Source organism: Pieris rapae, chromosome 12 (genome assembly GCF_905147795.1).
Source record: "Pieris rapae chromosome 12, ilPieRapa1.1, whole genome shotgun sequence".
Lineage (NCBI taxonomy): Eukaryota > Metazoa > Arthropoda > Insecta > Lepidoptera > Pieridae > Pieris > Pieris rapae.
In genome coordinates this window covers 3,520,468-3,540,914 of record NC_059520.1, presented here as the reverse complement: position 1 = coordinate 3,540,914, position 20,447 = coordinate 3,520,468, and the positions used below count along the sequence as shown (strand labels likewise).

Genomic DNA, 20,447 nt, shown 5'->3' with positions numbered 1-20,447 from the left:
GTAAGTAACTAATGTAAACAAACAGTTGATACAAACAAATCATTTATGCCAAGGCCGACGTTCCTATCAAATTTCAATGTGGTCTGCATTACCTACGTACGTAAATATAATTTAATACTCTAACAGACTCAATCGATCCCGATTAACTGATCATCCACGTTCTAGTTTAATGATACTGTTGTTACTAACAAGTCAATACCGTTCATTCCATGACATACATTTGCAGTTAGTGCTCCATTCAAAATGATAATGCGTTTTCTATATATAATATTTATATGTTTTTGTACGGTGTATTCTAACGAAGACAAGAAAAAATGTGAAGAAGTCACAGTGCACGATAAACCACACAGAAAACATGTTTTAAGTATGGGTCTAAATCGGCCATACCAACTGGCTTTTGACAAGCATCACAATAAATTATTCTTTAGCCACAATGTCGGAAGTGACGAAGAAGATGCTTTTGAAATTGCATATATTGAAAAAGACCAAATGATTCCCAAAGTTGTGAGTTCAGTAAAAAACGGATTCGCAATCGCACTTGATAATAAAGATGGAGTCATCTATTATGGCGGCAGCGACGGAATCTACAAAGAGCATTTGAAAGAAAAGAACGCCACTATACACGAGATGTTGAAGGAGCACAATGTATGGGACATGTTTTTTAAACATTCTTTATATTTCATAACTTATCCATTGCAACACCTGTATAAACTGAATGAAAAGAAAGCGGTGCATCAAAAGCATATACACGAGAAAATCTATCAATTCGTCATTGATGGAAACGATGATATATTTATAACAAATGAAACCGGATTATTTTTAATCAAAAATGGCACAGAGGATCGGATATTTTATAAGGGTCCTAAAGTTTTCCGTGCGATAGAGGTGAATAATAAAGGTGTAGCTTATTTTTGCAGTAAAAATGGAATTTATGTACCCAATAAAAAAGATCACACATTGGACATGATAGCGCGAGTCAAACATATTTTCGGCTTGGCATTTGACACTGATGATAATATTATATATTCCGATGCACACGAAATTGTTAAATTATTGCCAGAAAAATGCAAATAAGTTATCCATATTGCTTATCATTTATCAAAGCATGTAGGATGTTTATCATATCAAAAATCCTACTACATGTATTGTATAAGTATACATTAAGTGAATTTTTAGAAAATGTTTAGACTGTACTTATATGAAATATTAAACAACATTTATAATAACAATTAAATAAATAAAAAAATATATATATTGTTTTTTATAATCTAAGGAATATCCATATTTTTATGGTTGTATTTATCGTTAACGAAATTCGGTTTAAAATTTCGTAATCCACAAACATACCTGGTACTTTACACATAATTTAAACTTTAACTTAAACATAATAGGTACTTTAATATAAATCCTGGAGGCGGTTCCTTTAATAGAAATACTAAATTATTAACATTGCTTCAGTTTACTAATAGAATTTAAAAATACATTTAACGTAGGTTTTGCTTAACAAATGAATTTCCGAGTACTTGGAAGGAATTTCAACTCTATAATTGGATTGTAGGTACAACTAAAGAAGCCAGAAAAGTACTGGTTCATTTTCAATAGAACTATAAAAAGCCCCTAATCTCGTTTACGCCCTAAACACGAGTTTGCGTCTAATTTATTAGTCGATTTAAGTTTTTTGGCTTCAGTACAAACATATCTTATGTTGACATTGATTTGTTTATATTCCAGCCTTATCTTAATATATATATTTCTTATGTGCGTGTGTATATGACTGAACTCCTCCTAAATGACTGGACCGATTTAGACGAATTTTTTTGTGTGTGTTCAAGGGGATCTGGGAATGGTTTAGATTCACAATTTTGTCCGCTGGATAATGTTTTTTTAATTAATTTTCAATTTATTAGTTGTTGTTGATTTTGGAATGTTTTACATTGGATCCGACAGACGGCGCTACCATCGCAGTGTCAAATTTTAAATAATATTCGAATTTTAATTTTAGTCTGTCCCGAAATTTAAAAAAAGTTTTGTTATCATTGTGTTATATCGTGTGTGACCATGTGCTGGATCGTTAGATATTGTCATAACATTTGAATAATAATAATTTTCATCAAAATGGCTTATTAAAAATTGAAATTTTGAAATTAAAGACGTGTAGACAGGACAACGTCTGTCGGATCCGCTAGTTTGTTTATATAAGTTTTACAAAGTAGAGTATCTATTCGATATACATCAATGATTCAAAAATTATATAAATGGAATATAAAAAGGTTTTTTCTATAATTTCCAAAACTTATGTATGCTTTGCTCGGGCATTTGTTTCATTAAAAATGTATAAGGGATATTATCATTTAAAAATACTTTACACCAGTGTTACCTCTATTGTGCAATGCCCCGCGATGCGAGAGGGAAAAAATACAATTGAATTGCTGAAGAAACTTAAAAGGTAGAAATCACTAGAAAATTAAAAAATAATAAAAAATATCATACCATTTTCGATTTGCCCCCTTGACAATCAAATTTCCCACCTGTGGTGCGTAGGTCCACGTAAACACCCAATATATTAGATCATTTAAATAAACACATTAACGACATTAAATTATAACATTTATTGCAGTATTATATTAGTCGCTACATATCTTTGGTAACATAAAACTATAAAAAATGTCGGACGGAAAATATTAAGGCAATCAATAAAAAGTAAATATAGAAATACATGCAATTTGGCATCAAATTTTGTGCGGAAAATGGTGTGATTATTGGAACTAATATAATTATATGCTACGCCTCATTTGTTCACAAAGATTATATACTTTTACATTTCATATGAGCATCAATAATACTATCGGACTATTACGTAGCAGTGCTGTCAGCATAAAAAAAAGGTTGCCTTTAGCTTAATTTTACTTTTTTAACTATTTCCTATAAATAAGATGAGATTAAAGTTAAAAAACACCTGTATAAAGACATGAATTTGCATAAAATATATAATTATTAAATAAAAGATAATTAGTATAGTTTTAATCTTCTATAAAAATTGACTTATTTCAGTCTCAATCACATAGTTACAAAAGCAAATAAACACGACAATATCGATAACATGAAGCTATACATTTGTCTAGCTGTACCATTACCACAGACCATTCTTCTGGACGAAACCGATAGCTTCTTAGTCTGGAGCATGGAGTGCACGGCATCTACTTCCCACCGTGCCATTTGACCTGGCTCTCTCGAGAAAAGAACGGAATACAGCTGCGCAGGTGAATTAGCGTTGGCTTCCTGACAGAAGTTTAAGACCAGGTGGTCGTTGACAGCTTTTAACACCTGCACTGTGCCAGTGAACTGATGGTATGATGGTCGAGCAGCGAGGGTACCTAGAAACAGATTTTGAAAGCATATACGCAAGTGTATTAATAGAAATCGTACGTCATATTTTCCTTCGGTTTTTAGAAAGTTTCGGTTAAAATAAATGTGATATCTCCAAAATCTTAATTTACTTATGCTTATAGTAGAAGAGATAATTAATTATATGGTAGCCCTCAGTGTTTTAAAGAAACGGATATAGTGTGAGTGTGGTCCCATCCCTAAAGGTTCGAACCTCGGCTGTGCACCGACGAACATTCTGTCTATGTGCGCATTTAACACTTACTTGTACATGAAAACAGTATGTATCAAATCCAAAATCGAAGACAGACAGAAGGCTGATCATATTGTCGATTAGACTAAATTATGACGAAACAGATAAACAAACATGAAGCACTATTTAGGTTCTTGGAATTTTGGAGTTCTTTTTTTGGTGTTTATCACCAATTGCTACGTATTGTTTTAGATAATATATTTACCGTTCTGTACATCAAACGTCTGCCAATAGCCGGCTGAGTCATTTCGGAAGTAAAGGGCATATTCAAGGGTCTGTCCAGCCTCATCCCACAAAAGCCGAAGATGCCGGTACTCATGTCTAAACTGTGCTCTGATGGCCTGCACGTGGTGTAACTCCTGTCTTTCAGTAGACGGCTGTAAAAGGCAAATCAAGAGTAATTTAAGAAAATTAGGGTCCTTCAAGAAAAGAGCGTACCAATTCTTAACAGGTCGGCAACGCACTCGCGAGCCCTCTGGCATTGAGAGTGTCCATGGGTGGCGGTATCACTTAACATCAGGTGAGCCTCCTGCCCGTTTGCCCCCGCTTCTATTAAAAAAAAATCCGTAAAAAATGAATATCGAATAAAAACGTTAGTACATTGTTTTTATAAATCGACGTTTTGTGTCCTAGTCAGCGAGCTATTGTTGCCTTCTGTCTACTATAGACCTCCACTATCAATAATTTATATACTCATTGTCAGCTGTTATATATTTTATGTGAAATTTTAATAATAAAGCACATATAATAAAAATAACTGTTAATAACTGTAACAGGTTTAAGTAAAAGACAGTTGACAGTTTTTTATTATAGACATAAATTTAAAAATGAATAGTAATTCTAAAGTCTAGCTTTAAAATTATCTTTTATTAAAACAAAAATAAGTATAAACTGTGAAAAAGTAATGCATTGCATATCTGCTACGATATCAATGGTTAAAAAAGTACAATATCTATTAATTTTGTCACGTTTTCATTGTTTCTGTACTCTAGGGCTTCTAATGCTTTGGCGCTCGGGTAGACGGAAAAACCTTGAACTTAGTTCCTAGTTGTATATTAATTTATCATTGGGTATACAGACAAAAGGAAATTTTTTGTAAAATTCTCTCCATGTCTGTAGTCAATTTTTTGTTGGGGATATATAAGCTTCGATCAGCCGTATGTTTTCATGATAATAATATATTATATACAACTACATTATGTATTAGGCAATGAACACTATTGACAACGGTCGAATAGCGAGGCTAAATAATATGCGGGATAAATTAAAACATTTTTGTGATTATATCAAATTTCAATTGTAATGTGTTTTACTAAATGCATCGTTTATATGATTCAATGCGTAACTGAGGCAACGAAGAAGCATTCACAATTATTTCGCAATCTACGATTGTGTAGTTGCAGAGTTTATTGGTTCAATTGAAGTCCCTGGGCATACTTTTGTACTAAATTAATAAACATGTAACTATCGTTACCATTACAACTGTTTATTGTGGGTTTTAATTTTTTTGGAAATGAATCGATGAATGAAAATTATTTCGAAAAATGAAAGCTTCGATTAGTCTAAAAGGGTAACGAGATATCTAAAGACCGGAAATAAGGCGGACAAAGACGAGCGGGTGCGTCATATGCCATTTTACAATTTGTATGTTTGTTTTCGATACATTAGTTTTGATCGACACATATACATCGTTGGTAATAAATATAGCTGAACAATTAATAATGTCAGCAATTAAGGTGATAATATAATGCTAAAATGTTAAACGTAAAATACGAGTAGAAAATAAAAATAAAAGAAAAATAATTTACAATTTTTGCCCCCCTGTTCTATAAAAAAAAAAAAAAAACACGTTAGCATTTATCGTTCAGCGTACAGTCATTAGGCAAAATAATTGTATAATTTTAGTTCTTTATGACATAAACTTATTGTCATTGAATTGTCTACATTAAAAAAAATATAATTTGTGAAATCTGTAAGGCTTAATACTATTCTTACATTATGTTATAAGCTGTGCTGTTTAAATATTAATATTGCTTATAAGTATATATTATAAATGTGTGCATTATTACGTAACAAAGTAATGACAGCTGAAAATTAAGATCGAAAATTAGTATGTCATTCCAGAGGTCTAAAAGATTAAGTAGGTCATACATATTGACCTTTCAAATGAGTTATTTTAGGCTATGCTTAGTCTACGTGTGAGCCAAACTCTAATTGTGTCAATGTACAATTGGCCAGTTTCAATATCAACGTTAGATCGACATCATATGTTCTTAATAAAAATCCCATCCATGTATACAAGGTTAAAGTATTTATTAATTTAATTAATTCGAAACGTCAACCATCTGGCCCGTGAATACACATGGGCGGCATCGTTTAACATCACTGATGAACTTTGTGTAAACAAGTAAAACTTGCTCTTTTTTTTTGTTTTTTTTTTTTGCTCTTACAACTAAATATTTGACGTGTGGCATGCACAGATAGCCCACTTGTCTAGGGACATGTTAAATACAGATGCGTAATGTGCCAATGCCCTATTTGCATGAGGGAACTTTGTTATAACCTTTTTATAGGAAGCGATAAAGAGGGTTAGGTATTCCATACATGCCGGATAGCGCGAATTGTAATCGGTTTCCGCTTGCGCGGGAGTTCCCTTATCCCTAAACGTAAATTATTTATAGAATTAAATCGCACAATTTTTAAAATTTTGATAAATTTCTGTTGTTGTTAACACCATTAGGCACTATTTATATCATTACAAAAAACAGTTTGAGTTATGTTTTATGAAATATAACAATTGATATTTTTAATTCATTTTTCGTTAATATTTGTTTAACTTATTTATGTAATAGAACCATGGGTCAAAGAAGAGTATTAAACAACAAATTCTATTAAACATGCAATTGATTGATCTTTTTTGTGTACAACAAAAAAACCTACCCCAAACGTTGATTTGGGAAAGTCATCAACCTCCCATATTACCGCAGTAGGACAACTGGTGTATATAGAGACACCTTCCCCGCTTTGGTGAAGGTACAGTTCCACCACCTTCCACTTCCCCAAAACAAGCCTCACGTCCAAATCGTCATATTCATGCTCTTTATAACAGACCACTTGATCCGTCGAATTTGACGTAACATTAAACTCTCCATAAGCAACGCAAAACAGAAGCACTATCCAAGGTAATCTTAATATAATCCGACCTTGTACCTCCATTGTCTCACATCTAATTTTAGCTCAAACACATACTGAATATTACTTTTGTTTAACAAACGATTGAAACTTTCAAATTTGATACCGCGTCGGCAAATATCGCAGAGTAAGTGATCGAAAGCAACTGACATTCGAAGAGCGGCGCGCGCGCAATGACTCATTGGATTGATGTTATCTTATTTAACCCTAGACCTCTAGGAATTGCCTACACTTTAGAAATATCGTCACTGAGGTGAGATTTAAATGATTAAATAAAGGTAATGTTTTGTTAGTCGTTTCATAAAAGAAACATTGACAAAACAAAATCTACAAAATAAATAAGCAGAAAAACTGTTGATAGATATAGAAGGCGAAATTGTCCAATTAGTATATAACTTCAATCCGTTAACAAAGTGTTTTCTTTAAATGTGTAAAAGTTATGTTAATAAAAGACAATACTATAAGAGTTGAGAGTTAGCGAATTTAATATTAAGCTTATATGTACATATTATTGGCGCTAAAGACTTGAATCTGGGCCTCTTATTTCTGTGTCTGATCCATGATCATTTGTCAATCATCAGATTGACAAATGCCTATTAAGATAAGTGTCGACTTTTTGGGCCTAAGGGAAGCTGGTTTCCTCACGATGCTTTTCTTCGCGGTTCGACCAAATGTTTTTCTCACTCATAGAAATCCCAATGGTACACAGCCGGGGATCGTACCTACGACCTCAGGCATGACAGTCGCACGCTGATGCAACTAGGTCAACACTGCTCTATCTAAACTTATACATAGAAAAAGTAAATATATTACCATATCATTTGGTTCAGAAATGTGAATAACAATGCAGGTCCTTCCGTAGTCAACCCTGGCATCTCCGGCTAAATGATGTATGAATTCCACACCGTACCACATTCCCGTCAGACTATCAATCCATATACCATTCTGTGGCGATCTATTTTGACAGTAATCATTATTATACTGGCCTAAAAATGGCCTTTCAAAAGACGTTATAGGTCCATAATTCTTTTCCATATAACCATACTGGCCGTAGCTTTTACCATAGTCGCTTCCATATCTAGGTGTCGTATAGCTCGGTAAAAAAACATTTCCGGTTCCAGGAGAGTTATAACTCGTCGAATATCCGGTATTAAAGGGATATTTCGTTACAGCAGAGAAGGGAGCTATGTCGCTACCATAATTAGTCTTATACGGAAACTGATCCTGATTGTAATAACTAGATGTGCTTGGATACCGTGTACTTTCACTGTAAAAACTCGCTCCATATACAGAGGTAACGAAAAGTAAGATGTAGTACATTTTTGGAGAAATTAAAGACGCGTGTGTGTCGTGATGATGTCTGCTCCTACTACTACGAGAGTGGGATGTAAACTAATTAAGTATAATCGTGTATAATTGGCTGTGACCCAAAGCTTGGTAACTAGCAATTTGGATCCGCTTCCCCTTTGACACCTATTTTAATCAACGAAGGTTTATGAGTACTCATATCCCCTATGACTAAAGTTTGAATTTACACATGACACGACATGGGACTTTGAACCTTAACGTCTAGTAATTTAATGCATAAAACATATTTGATTATATGTAATTTATTTTTTGTAATTATGTAATTACATAAATATGTTCTGGAAGATATCGCTCCAAAGCGATAAGACCGCCAGTTGCTTTTCATTAAATTATGTTTAATATTTTTTTTGCTTTTATGTAATGCAACGAAGTGTTAATAAATAAATAAATAATAAATAAATAGAATAGTTTTCTTACTGTACGAGCCAAGGCCAAAATGTAGTTTTGCGCACTCAGGCTTTCTTAGTTTTATAAGTAGCGATTTCCTATAAAGTTGTGTCACGCCCCGAGAGTATGTATATAGCCAAACGTAGACACTGTCTTCGACTGTTACATAGCAAATAACATTACATTATTTCGCTTACATTATATTGTTGTACCCGAGTGGTTAATATAGAGTAAAACAAAAATCTTATATTATTTAAATTAGCCCCGAGCACCGATAAACCGTACTAGTTACTTAGTGTTTCATACACACCTTATCAAATATTGTTTGAATTAGGACATTATTTATTCATGAAGCTCAAATTTTTTACCTCAATTGTTTTATTTTTTAATTAAAAAAATGCCTAGTAAACATATATTATTAAACGATATTAATCTGTTTATAATTAGTATGATGCAATATATTTATTTATATGAAATATTAATTACGATACACGAAAATACAATATGCTGCTACTCAGTACCTGCTTTCTGTAAACGTTCTTTGTAATCTTAAAGATTGAACTCACTTACTCATACTTTTTACGTTTCCTACTTCCAGCCAATTTGCCTGGGAACTATATTGATAACGAGGTGGGTCAAAGATCGTAATTAGTCGAATTAATGCAAGCCATAATTCCACTGGGTTCCTGTTTGCCACAATCTTCGGTCTGGAAGTTCAAAGGTCACGAGTAGGTCCTTTTCAATAGAATTAATTAAGTGGATTAGGGGAACTTAATTCATAGAAGCTGATTATTAGAACATTCATTAAACAAGAGAAAAATATTAATTAAATATTGACATTTTTATAGAACAGGGGTGAGCGGAAGGGAAATTTTATGTTAAGTGATAGCGCCGCCCGTGGACACTCTCAATGCCACAGGGTTCGCGAGTGTGTTGCCGGGATTTTAAAAATTAGTAAACTCTTTCTTGAAGGACTTAATATATTTTAGTGTTTAAAACTCAACATTTACTATATTAATGCATTTGCAATTAATTTAATTTACTTTAAAACCACTTAGTTTGTTTTTTGGGAACCGCGTCGGGACTGTTTGATAAAATATTAATACATATTTTAATCCATTTCATAATTTAATTATTATTAAATTAATAGAATTAAGGATACGCATAACCTTGTGAGAGTCTTAGTGCGGAAACTGAGTCCACAAACCATACATTAATCTAATATTATATGTAATATGTATAATAGTCCACAAAACATCATTGTTTTACCGTAAACCGAACCTGCATCTACTTATACGGCTGCATTATGTTGACCACTAAATGTTAGAGTCAAAACATAGCACGATCTAGCTAAATGTCAGAAAGTCAATCAGAATCGCTTAATTTCGAAATGCCGTATTTAATAATCACATACATTCTTCACATACACTTATCGCTAAGAATCGACTATGCACCACAATACGCGTTATTTTATTGTAAGTAATAATATTTGGAAGTCTAGAGTAGGCCCATAGGCCATCGAAAGTCAAGCAAACACCGAGGAAGATTGAGTAGATTTATTACAACATTAATCTAAATATATGTAAATTCATAAGATTAGTTATTAGGTGTAGGAACTTGTTTGTTAATAAAGGCTTCATTCATTCATTCTGTAAAACTTGAATTTAGTTTTGATATACATAATATATAGTTAAAATTATTAGTGTCAATAATTTCATTGAATTTTTTTTGATATAGTTGTATGATTGTAGTAAATGTATTCTGTCATTATAATGGGAACACAAAAATAAAAATCAATTTGCTTTAATATTATATTGGTCAACCTTACAATTGTCTTAAAAGTAAACAAACTGAGAATAATATTATGGAATTAGTGCTTTTACAACCAGCACATATGGCATTATAGCGATAGACGTTTGGTAGGTCAAAAGTGTAGAATTGTCGCTTATACTCATACCACTCCCATCTCTCGACCCTTGACGGGGATCGCCGCAGTATTAAGGAGAAGATACCACCATCCCCAATTTCGGAACAGTGGTTCAGGATGAGGGTATCGGGAGTCACTTTCAAAAGCTTTATCACGTCTGGATGTCGAGGTGGGTCGTCGGGATACCAAATTTCTGCAAACGATTGTAATAGAATATTATTTAAGCAAGAAATTATAGATATAAATATTAAGCAGTAAATAAAGTTGATTAAAATAAATATTTTGGTAAACTTTACAGGTTCGACGGGAATAATTCTAGTAAACATCTAGTATATTACGATTAAAGTTTTATATAATTGCGGTGAAGTATGATATTCGAAATTCAAGACATTCTTTTAAAACTTAAACGTTTTGAGTCAAAACATTTAGTAGTCGGGTCGCTAGGCGGGCAAGCTACCTTGAAGTGCCAAAATTGCATGTTGGCTTTTTACTAATAAACGCAAGAGTATGTTGACATTTGAGGATCAATCATGCTTGTATTGTATGAAAATTCTAACCTACACCTTTGGCCTTCATTTCTCTTTCCCACGTTGACATTGTTTCGGCCGTCCAAAATCCCGGTTCCTCAGGATAATAAAGATAGATTTGCTCCATAGTGTGACCATCCTCATCCCATAGCACACGTACTCTTTTTTGTCCGAATAGATCTCTTTTATCTCGCCTCCTTAGTCTAATATCCAACCAGGAACCAGCCAATGCATTTCCCGACCAGGGATTGCTTTTAGTTGATCTCCAGTTTTGATCTGTATAGTTTCTGATTGGAAGCTAAAAAAAATGTTAACACAACATTTTAATTATGTTTGCCAAGCCAGTTGTCTTTTGCGCTTTTCAGTCATTTGCTGACTTAGCAAATGTACCATATGAAGGAAATCACTGTGGCCAACGATAATGTATAAAAATTCAGTAGCGTCTTAGATCAAATATGATATGTATTGCGACCAGGTGTGATTCGAATATACGTCCACAGGGTCGTCCATGTAAATATCAAACAAACACTGCTCCGACAATATAATTATCGGTAATATTTCATTTACATAAATACTTACTGTAGCATCGAAGAAGTTCTCACTGATTACTTCGTTTTCAGCATCTGAAATGTACAAACTAACACAACCAATTTCATCGGGCCGATTAGTCATATCTGGATTGTGCTGGGCATAACCAACTCCATACCAGACTCCATAAATATCATCTATGTTTACTCTGTGCGACCACCGAATGCTGTCACCACAGACTCCATGAACTATAGTGACACAAAAGGTTAAACTCAAGTATAGAACCAGCACTTTGAACATGGTACCACGTGGGAAGTCACAAGGAATATGGAGCAAGGCGTCCTGTGCGCATTACTTAATTAGCAAATTGATGCAGGTATATACGAAATGGCGTAATCATGATTCAGTGGATTGATTGTAATAATCAACATACTTGTAGAATCTTGAGACACGTCATGTCATTGTTGTGAGGGTTTTTTTTTGTTTATGGAGCTGCGAACCCACCCCTGACTTTTGCTTATCAGGGACCTTGTTTTGCTTTATTTATTTGTTGTGAGGGTTTATTTGGGTTTTGGGGACATCAGTCTTGCTATTCTTTCACTCTGTATTACTCTAATATCTAATAAGATCTGCGTCAATAAAACAAAATAGATTTTATAATAATTAAATTAATATTGCCATTAAAGATTGTAGGCCGAGGTGTAATGGGTAAAATATACGTCAACAAATGATGTATTTGCCTATTCTGTTTATAGAATAGCCTGACTTATATCTAGATCGTCAATTGGAGGCCACTAGGCTGTGTTAATGCTACAAGAAATACGTTCAGCATTAGAGTCCTGTCAAATTACCAGATCATATGGTTAATTTTCATGTCTTATTAATATATATCTGCGTAATATATATATGTTAAATATTAGTCGAACATTAAATATATCCAAAAATATCAGTTTTATAACGCCTAAATAATAGAAAAGAGGTTTATGTTTGTGAGTTTGTTTGAAGTAAGATCTGGAATTAACTGGTTCTAAAGAATGTTATAGAAAGCTTTATTGTTCCTGAATGACTTTGAATATTTTTTCCAACATTGTATAATATGTGTTGATGTTATCCACAGGACTTATACACTACTTGTATTGTTTGTACAGGAGTCATATTAAATGATGCAACATTGCCACACTTAAAATATAAGGCGTATGCCTAAGTATAAGTATATAAATATATTAAGTGTGTTTTATATAAACATGAAAAAATCTTTTTTCGCAAATGAAAATTATAACTAAATTACTTACACAACATTGTTTAATTTAGGTGTAAAATAAATTCCAATTCATGAAAAATAATCTTTATTATTATATATATTCTTTATAAATACATCTTATTGCGATCTCAAAAATATAAAAATACATGCAATCATAGAATAAAATGAGAAATTCAGGTTGGAAGCTGAATTTTCACAGACTCGTTTTAATGAAGAGGTGGAAAGATTTTTCATAGAAAATATATTATGTATACTGGCAAGATCTTCAGGCGTTAATTGGTTTTCGTTTCTGGCAAGAACAACACTGTACATTTGAGAGTGTGGCAGTCTCATGCAAAAGTTAAGGACGAGATGATTGTGTGACACTTTCAGTACTTGTATCACTCCCCCGAAGAATCTGTACATGGTCTCCACAGCTGTAAATATATATAAAAATGATCAAGACATTTTCCATAGATCCTTAATATATTTATTTATTTATTGACAGCTCTATGCCAAATAAAATACAAATTTTAATAAGGGTCTGTTACACAATGTCCGGATAAATTCTAAATAAGCTATTTATTACTTATTGGTAGGATAAACAGTATTTTTGCGTTTTACGACTATCAGATATCGCTATTCATCATGAAACACGAAGAATCTTATTTTTAACTTTTATCCTTCGTATAATTTATGTGTTTGGTACTTTATCCATACATTGTGAACAGGCCCTAAATCTGATTGTAGAGCTTCAAGGTGAGACATTCAACCCTGAGGCCGTTAGTTCAATCCCCGAATATATATGGAGCGATATTTCTTCGTATAAACATCGAGAAGGTCGGTATCGTCGAGAAATCAGCCTTTGACTTAAATATCGACGTATGTTTGACACCACCGGCTGATCATCCACTTATCTATCAAAGAAACCATGACGAAGAAAAAAACTAACTAAGCTTTTTATTTCATATTGTAATACTTATAATACAAATACGAATCAATTTATGAAATAATTAAAATGCAATAATTATATATAAATATGTATATATAATGAAATGTAAATATTTTAATCCCGAAACGTATATATGATTTTTTTTTCGAATAGTATAGTAGTATATAATATATTAAAGGAGTATATAATACTGATAAATATCGTAACCCACAAAAATATCGAAGGTCCGCATACAATAGATTCAGAACTTGGTATATCCAGTAGTAGACTGGCCCATTTTAGAAACATCTTGCTAAAAATCTTACTAAGCGCCTATTGGGTACCTAATCCGCATTGTTTAGCGAATAATAATTAATTTAAATAGGAAATAAAGGAATGTAGTTGGAAGTGAAATATTTTTACTATCTTTTGTACAAATTTTGCACCGTAATTGTCATGTATTTAACAATAGACATATGTATTTTACCTTGTACTGTATTTATATGATGTTATTGATTTTAATAAGACAATATAAAAAAAAAGATAATATAAACAATATAATACATACATCCGTTTGGCACGTCAGTGGGCCAGAATCCTTTGTGTGAAGTGTTGACTTTGATGTGATAATCATCTTGCCATAGGCCTTCATGCCACTCAAGTACAAAATGCCTGATCCTGTATTGTTCAGGGAGTCCATAAGCCTTATTTACGTAGGGCGAGTTCGTCAAGGGCGGGTAGGGCGTGGGCGGCGTGGGCTGAAACGAAAACGTTAACCTTTTGACTCTGACATTTGAATTGTGATAAGCTACTGCAATCATCTAAAGGTCAGCGTTGCATGAATAAATAAAATGTTTTATACGGCACAGCAGATAAGTTTATTTTAAATAAGACTCACTGACCCGGCTAACTTCGTGCCGCCTAATAATATCGTATTAACTTTAGTTAAAATTAATTTAGAAAAGATCGGAGTTTCTTAAACTGACCTTTTTTAATCAATTCGCTGTAAAATGATGTGTAGTTTTGTCGAGAGCACATGCTTTTTGTATTTGTAAAATTTATTTATTTATTTCTTGTTATTCGATAGCTTATCCGATATTTTATTACTGATTCTGGTTTTCGGAGCGGAGAAGAATCCTCCAAAGAGATAACTAACATCAGTCGACACACGACGTTATTTTATATATTGAGATTAAGACGACAAAATTAAAAATTAATCATGATACGCACTGCGTTCTTTTAGTATACATGAACTATTTATGTATGATATGCCGTATTAGTTTGTGGAAGTACGAAGTTACTTTACAAAATAAGCTTAAGAGTTTGTAAGTTTGGTTGGTTAAACGCGCTTATCTTAGAAAATCTTATCGAACTGAAAAAATATATTTGTGTTGGTTAGTCAAATTATTGAAAAAGACTATATAACATACCGTTTCAATCCAATTAACTGTACGGAAAATTAGGTATGTAAACAAGAATATATCATTTGAAAATAACAGGTTAATCATTCCTTTAATATTTACAGAGGGTGATAAATGTAACTTTGTTTTGATTAGTGTTACAATACTACTTACGTCTCTAACATACAAGTCACTCTCACAAACTACTCAAATAATGTTTAGCTAGCGTTCGCCAGAGACTACCAATACGATATAAAAAAACAATGAATTAACAAACATTCCACGGTTTTAGAAAAGCTAAAAAACTACACTAAGTACTCACAAGATCTTTAGTAATCAGTCCACCATGGACATAATCTTCAAACTTTCGTATTTGTACAATAGGACAATACGGATTATAATCTGTCTTAGTTTCATTTAAATCGTGATAAATATACTCGTGAATATACCACAAACCGAGAACAGCTTCTTCGTCGAAATCATGTACAGGATGCAGGTTAGGACAGAATCGCCTATGCACAGCGGACACGAGCGTTACTAACGTTAATATAATTAAACGCATATTAACTTTAATTAACCGAAATGGATGTGCAATTAAGTGAGGCACAAGACAGCAAGTGGTTAATTGAAGGTGCCCCAGTCACACGGATCAAAGCGTCATCCGTGCAATGGCCACAGGATTTAACTACTAATTGGCACCTCGACCCCACATCCTCTAAAACTTTACGTGCATATATTTATACCTTTAACGTAATTTGAAAATTTTATTCTTATTATCTGCTATTGTTTATTTCGGAAGAGATTTTAACGAAAAGATCGCAATCGCTATTAGTTTTCTATGTACCAATTAACGATATATATAGTAACGTAATAGTACTAGTTTTGTACTTCTGTTTGTTTACCAAAAACTAAAGAGGTGGTTTGGGAATGTAATTTTAGACATTAGCCAGAAAATTTTAATTTTGTTTTTAGAAGATTTAGTTTTATATTTATTACTGTGTGACTGCAGTTAATACTTCATTATTTTGAATAAAAAATGTTTGGAAACCTATTTAAAACGTTTACGAACGAATTTAAATATCATAGGAAAATGTTTTCAACATGTGTCATTTTTAATCAATACTATACTTTTTTTAAAATGAATTCGTTATTTTAGTTTCAAATAATTACGAAATTTGAAAGTAAATCAAGCATTTAATATTACTCTATAACAATAACATATGAATTTCTTACCTGAATATATAACTCCTTTATGTCAATGTAGAAACATTCATTTGTGTGTTCGACCCTATATTCCCCTTTTACGTGTGGTATTTTTTCGACACCATACCAAATACCAGAAATTTGGTCCAAGTCAATATATCCATAATATGGTGACAGATCATCGCAGTATTTGTGATTCTCGAAATAATTATTATTATTTCCATAACACTGAGCTAACCCTATAAAGGTAAATAACAAAATAAACTCCATTGGGATAACACAACCCGGATAAAGACGGATCTTTACGGATAAACAACAAGAGATGTACTAGGCGACTATACGTCGTTGAGAGTTGGCTGAAGATAATCAACGGATTTAGAGTGAAACAGATTCCCCCGTGGGCGGGCGTCCAAATGAAACACTCAATTGACATAACAACGCTCCTACTTAACAAGGTACTCCTTCCTCTACTCGTCTGCTAATTTTTTTAAACTGCAATAGTTATTGTTAAAGAAAAACACAAGCAACATATAATTTCGATTCCGTCTAAATCCCTTTCAAGAAACTTTTAGAACTCGGCACGCAAAGTCCTAAACTTTTATTCGCATTTCCTTTCAGAAATTTCCAAGATTTTCCCCAGTAATGCCTTTGAAATAAGTGCAGAAAATTTTCTCGGCATACTTAACTACCCGGGCGGCAAAAACGCGAGAATGTGGAGTTATAAAAAAATCAATACTGGTGACGTAATAGGGTGAGTATGGATTTCACCAGATTGTGGAGCCATCAATATTGATCCAGCATTGTGTGATATCAGTAAGTGTAAAGGGGAGCGCAGTATTGTGACGTCATTCTCTAAATTCTGATTGGATGAGACTGAATGACGTTGTCTCCTGGGTTCAACTCGAGGTTGATAGAACAAGGGTAATATGAAATATAGGGGATTATACTTTGCTTAAACTTATGCCAGTATATATATTTAGTATATTATTGATATTATAATAGATAGTATAATATTTTTAATTCTTAATGATTATTATTTTTTTTAATACTTAATACAAAATAAAGTTTACTGAAATTGACTAATTAGAAATAATAAAAGTGATGAAAAAAGTTTCACAGATTTACGATTATTTTAATAAATTTATTTTTATTTCATAATATATCCCCAACTACATGAGTTAAAAATATAGTTTGGTTAAGAAAAAATATGTAGAATTATTAATCGATATTGATGAATACATATAAAGAAATCTTATTTACAAATAATAAGAATAAAAGTACAATTTGGAGCAAGAAAATTTGACAAGGGCAAAACAAATAAAATATAACATTTTAGTTCACTCATCATATCATAAGTATAACTTGACAACTTTAGAGCCACTGTAGAGCTACTGTGCTACGCGCAATAGCCTGCCGGCCATAACAGCAATCTCGTAGACAATTTCGTAGCAGAAGGCTACATTGCTATGTAGCCTGTTTGAATTGTCTATTTTCCAATATGAAAAAATATTATTTAAAAATTTAAATGTAATATGTAGTAATTTATACTATTTAAAGTCTATTGATTTTTTCGAAATATAACTTTTTTCGATTATATATTATTATATAATAAAAAAATAGTTATTAATAGAAAGCATAAATTTAATCGTAATTCTTATCATGCACTGTAATTTAGACTATTTTAGCGTTAATTTTAATGCATGCACTAAGCCTACAATGATGACGTATAAAAACGTCCGGTGACGTAACACAAAGCTACGAGGATACTAGGATAACAAGAGAAGTGAAGGGGAGTTTGGGAAATAATAGAGCGCGGGTACGTCGTAGATACTAGTTTGGTGCAATGGGGTAGCAGAATCACAAGTAGGTATAATAGTTGGATTCAACTATCGAGGGTGGCAAGGGTTCTTGGTGATCGATATATGTTTGTAGTTACGTCACACAGCATACACAAACTATTATAGATATATTACTATATTTTTCCCCTAAAATTTGTTGGATGTTTTAAAACTTTCAAATCCATATTCATAGGAGAGTAGATGAGTAGGCCTGTTAGGATAAAAATAAATGGGCCGCTAAATTAATATAAATAAAATTAGTACGTATTATACGTACTAATAAATTTAAATGTTTTCTAAAAGAACTTTAATTTATAAATACATATAGGAATAAATACAATAAAATATACTGTAATTCGACCAGTCAGGATCATAATGTCGTTTATTTTAGTTCAAATTGTTAATCAGTGTTGGAGTAGTGGCTTCATTCCTGAGGTCGTAGGTTCGGTGCATGGCTGAGCACCTACGTTGAAGGAAAAGAGTAAACCGGCCTCAGACCGAAAACTTAGACGGCGTGTCAGGCAAGAAGGTGATCACCTATTGATTATTAGATTGACAAATGATCATAAAACAGATACAGAAATCTGAGGCCTAGACCTAGGCGCTTTGATTATAAAAAAACACCAACCAACCACCATCAAAAAACATAAATTTTAAAGATACGGCATTTTTTAAGAACTGCACGTATTTGTTGATATCATTTAGATTGAAGCTCTTGTTCCGATTCTCGGAAAATAAATTATTTTAGCAATTAAAGTATTACAACTAAACGATTAAATATGAACAAAATCAAAATTTAATTTATGCCCGTAGGTAACTTAATGTACATTGATAAACGTCAGAAAAACACAAACAACAATCAAACAGACAAAGCAGACACTCACATGTACCTATTCGAAAAGGCAGAAAATATTTACAAAAATAAAGTGACTTATAAATAAGTATTTTAAGTTTATTACTATTGCGTGAGTAATATAACAGCTCCTAATTAAAATATAAGCTTAACTATGATCTCAATCTTTTTTTATAAAATGAATTAGAAGCCAATGAAATGATGACATGTAAGTTTGCATGCATACTATAGTCATATAATGTTTGGACAGTTTCATTTCCAACTATCTAGGTACTAAACCAAAAGATTTGAAGTATTTTTTAAACCAAAGCACATATCAAAACAGATTTACAGATCGGATCTAATTACATATGAAATTATGATTTTGGGGGCTACTCGGTTGTGAGGAAGTTGTACGTTAGTTAGCGTTGCGCCTTCTTAAGTTCTATTGTCATTTTAACATGTCAATAACCGTTCTACAACATATTTTCATAAGTATGTGATTGTTTTCATTTCAACACGTGTGATGATTGAGATTAAATTGGAGAAATGTAAAACTTTCAGGGTTTTTCCGTTCCGAAGACACTAACATTTCTAAATTTCGTACACTTTTATAGTGTTTAGACAATAATCGTATAGTCAAGTATATTAATAGTTTATTCAAATGATAACAGAACACTTCATTGTCTTATTAGTTTAAAGAATTTACTAAATAATAATTACGAACGTCTACAAATCCATGATAGCGATGTATAGTTAACAAAACATCGGAGTCTGTTTCTTTTGAAAACCATCAATAATCATAAAATTAAATGCGTTCTAGAAGTAAGAAGACATTTTAACACGCTCTGAAATAATCGGTAAATAATGAACAACTAGAAGCCAATTCAATTGTTTCGGTGAAAAGCGCTAAATACAGTATTTCGTTAAAAGACTTTCTAGATTAAAGACATTTAGGTGACCTTTATGGAGGCATATTGTAACCCTGGCGAAATGCGACTGAAAACGAAATCGCTTCGTCTCAAAATAATATAAATTTTAAATGTACAATGTACTTAAAATGTTTAAATATATAAGCTTATTCAGCTTATTTATTTTAGTGAAAACTCAATATAAATAAATAATCTATACCGTTTTAGTCGAAAAATAACGTCAGTTTAAACTTATCAGCAGCAAAAAGGGTTCAAGATATTTTATTTTTAAACCTAAAGCTTAAATAAAACGTATTCAAAAACCTATTGAATTTATTACTTTGAAGATAGTTTTAAAAGAAATAAATGTCACCAAACATTTATGGCCAATTGCGTTTGTAATACCATCATCACTTGTTAGTTTTATGGTATGCAAAAACTCGTTCTACTTGATAAAGATGTATTTAAAATTAAACAACCCCTTACAATAGTTTTCTTTTCATCCCCATTTCCCCTGCCTTCCTCC

The 20,447-nt window shown here is 32.3% G+C and overlaps 4 protein-coding genes across 5 annotated transcripts; 1 reads left to right on the top strand and 3 right to left on the bottom strand.

Annotated features, from left to right (window-relative positions):
* Positions 1 to 25: 25 nt before the first annotated feature.
* On the top strand, positions 26 to 1,222 carry LOC110998500 (ommochrome-binding protein-like). The gene has a single exon (XM_022267180.2). The coding sequence runs from the start codon at positions 244 to 246 to the stop codon at positions 1,072 to 1,074; it is 831 nt and encodes a 276-aa protein (XP_022122872.2). The 5' UTR covers positions 26 to 243; the 3' UTR covers positions 1,075 to 1,222.
* A 1,368-nt stretch (positions 1,223 to 2,590) lies between these two features.
* Positions 2,591 to 8,211, bottom strand: LOC110998521. The gene is made up of 3 exons (XM_022267209.2): positions 7,643 to 8,211; positions 3,843 to 4,014; positions 2,591 to 3,374 (listed from the first exon to the last, which is right to left on the bottom strand). The coding sequence occupies exons 1-3, from the start codon at positions 8,147 to 8,149 to the stop codon at positions 3,058 to 3,060; spliced, it is 996 nt and encodes a 331-aa protein (XP_022122901.2). The 5' UTR covers positions 8,150 to 8,211; the 3' UTR covers positions 2,591 to 3,057.
* Positions 8,212 to 10,392: 2,181 nt separating this feature from the next.
* Positions 10,393 to 11,904, bottom strand: LOC110998509. The gene is made up of 3 exons (XM_022267190.2): positions 11,618 to 11,904; positions 11,069 to 11,336; positions 10,393 to 10,704 (listed from the first exon to the last, which is right to left on the bottom strand). Exons 1-3 carry the CDS (start codon positions 11,864 to 11,866, stop codon positions 10,409 to 10,411), a joined length of 813 nt encoding a protein of 270 aa, XP_022122882.2. The 5' UTR covers positions 11,867 to 11,904; the 3' UTR covers positions 10,393 to 10,408.
* A 991-nt stretch (positions 11,905 to 12,895) lies between these two features.
* LOC110998482 lies at positions 12,896 to 16,781 on the bottom strand. Of its 2 annotated transcripts, none has more exons than XM_045630586.1 (3): positions 16,371 to 16,781; positions 14,306 to 14,495; positions 12,896 to 13,243 (listed from the first exon to the last, which is right to left on the bottom strand). In XM_045630586.1, the coding sequence occupies exons 1-3, from the start codon at positions 16,608 to 16,610 to the stop codon at positions 12,945 to 12,947; spliced, it is 729 nt and encodes a 242-aa protein (XP_045486542.1). In that variant the 5' UTR covers positions 16,611 to 16,781; the 3' UTR covers positions 12,896 to 12,944. The 2 variants fall into 2 exon arrangements, with proteins under 2 accessions (XP_045486542.1, XP_022122851.2); XM_022267159.2 differs by lacking the exon at positions 16,371 to 16,781 and adding an exon at positions 15,460 to 15,817.
* Between the last annotated feature and the right edge of the window lie 3,666 nt (positions 16,782 to 20,447).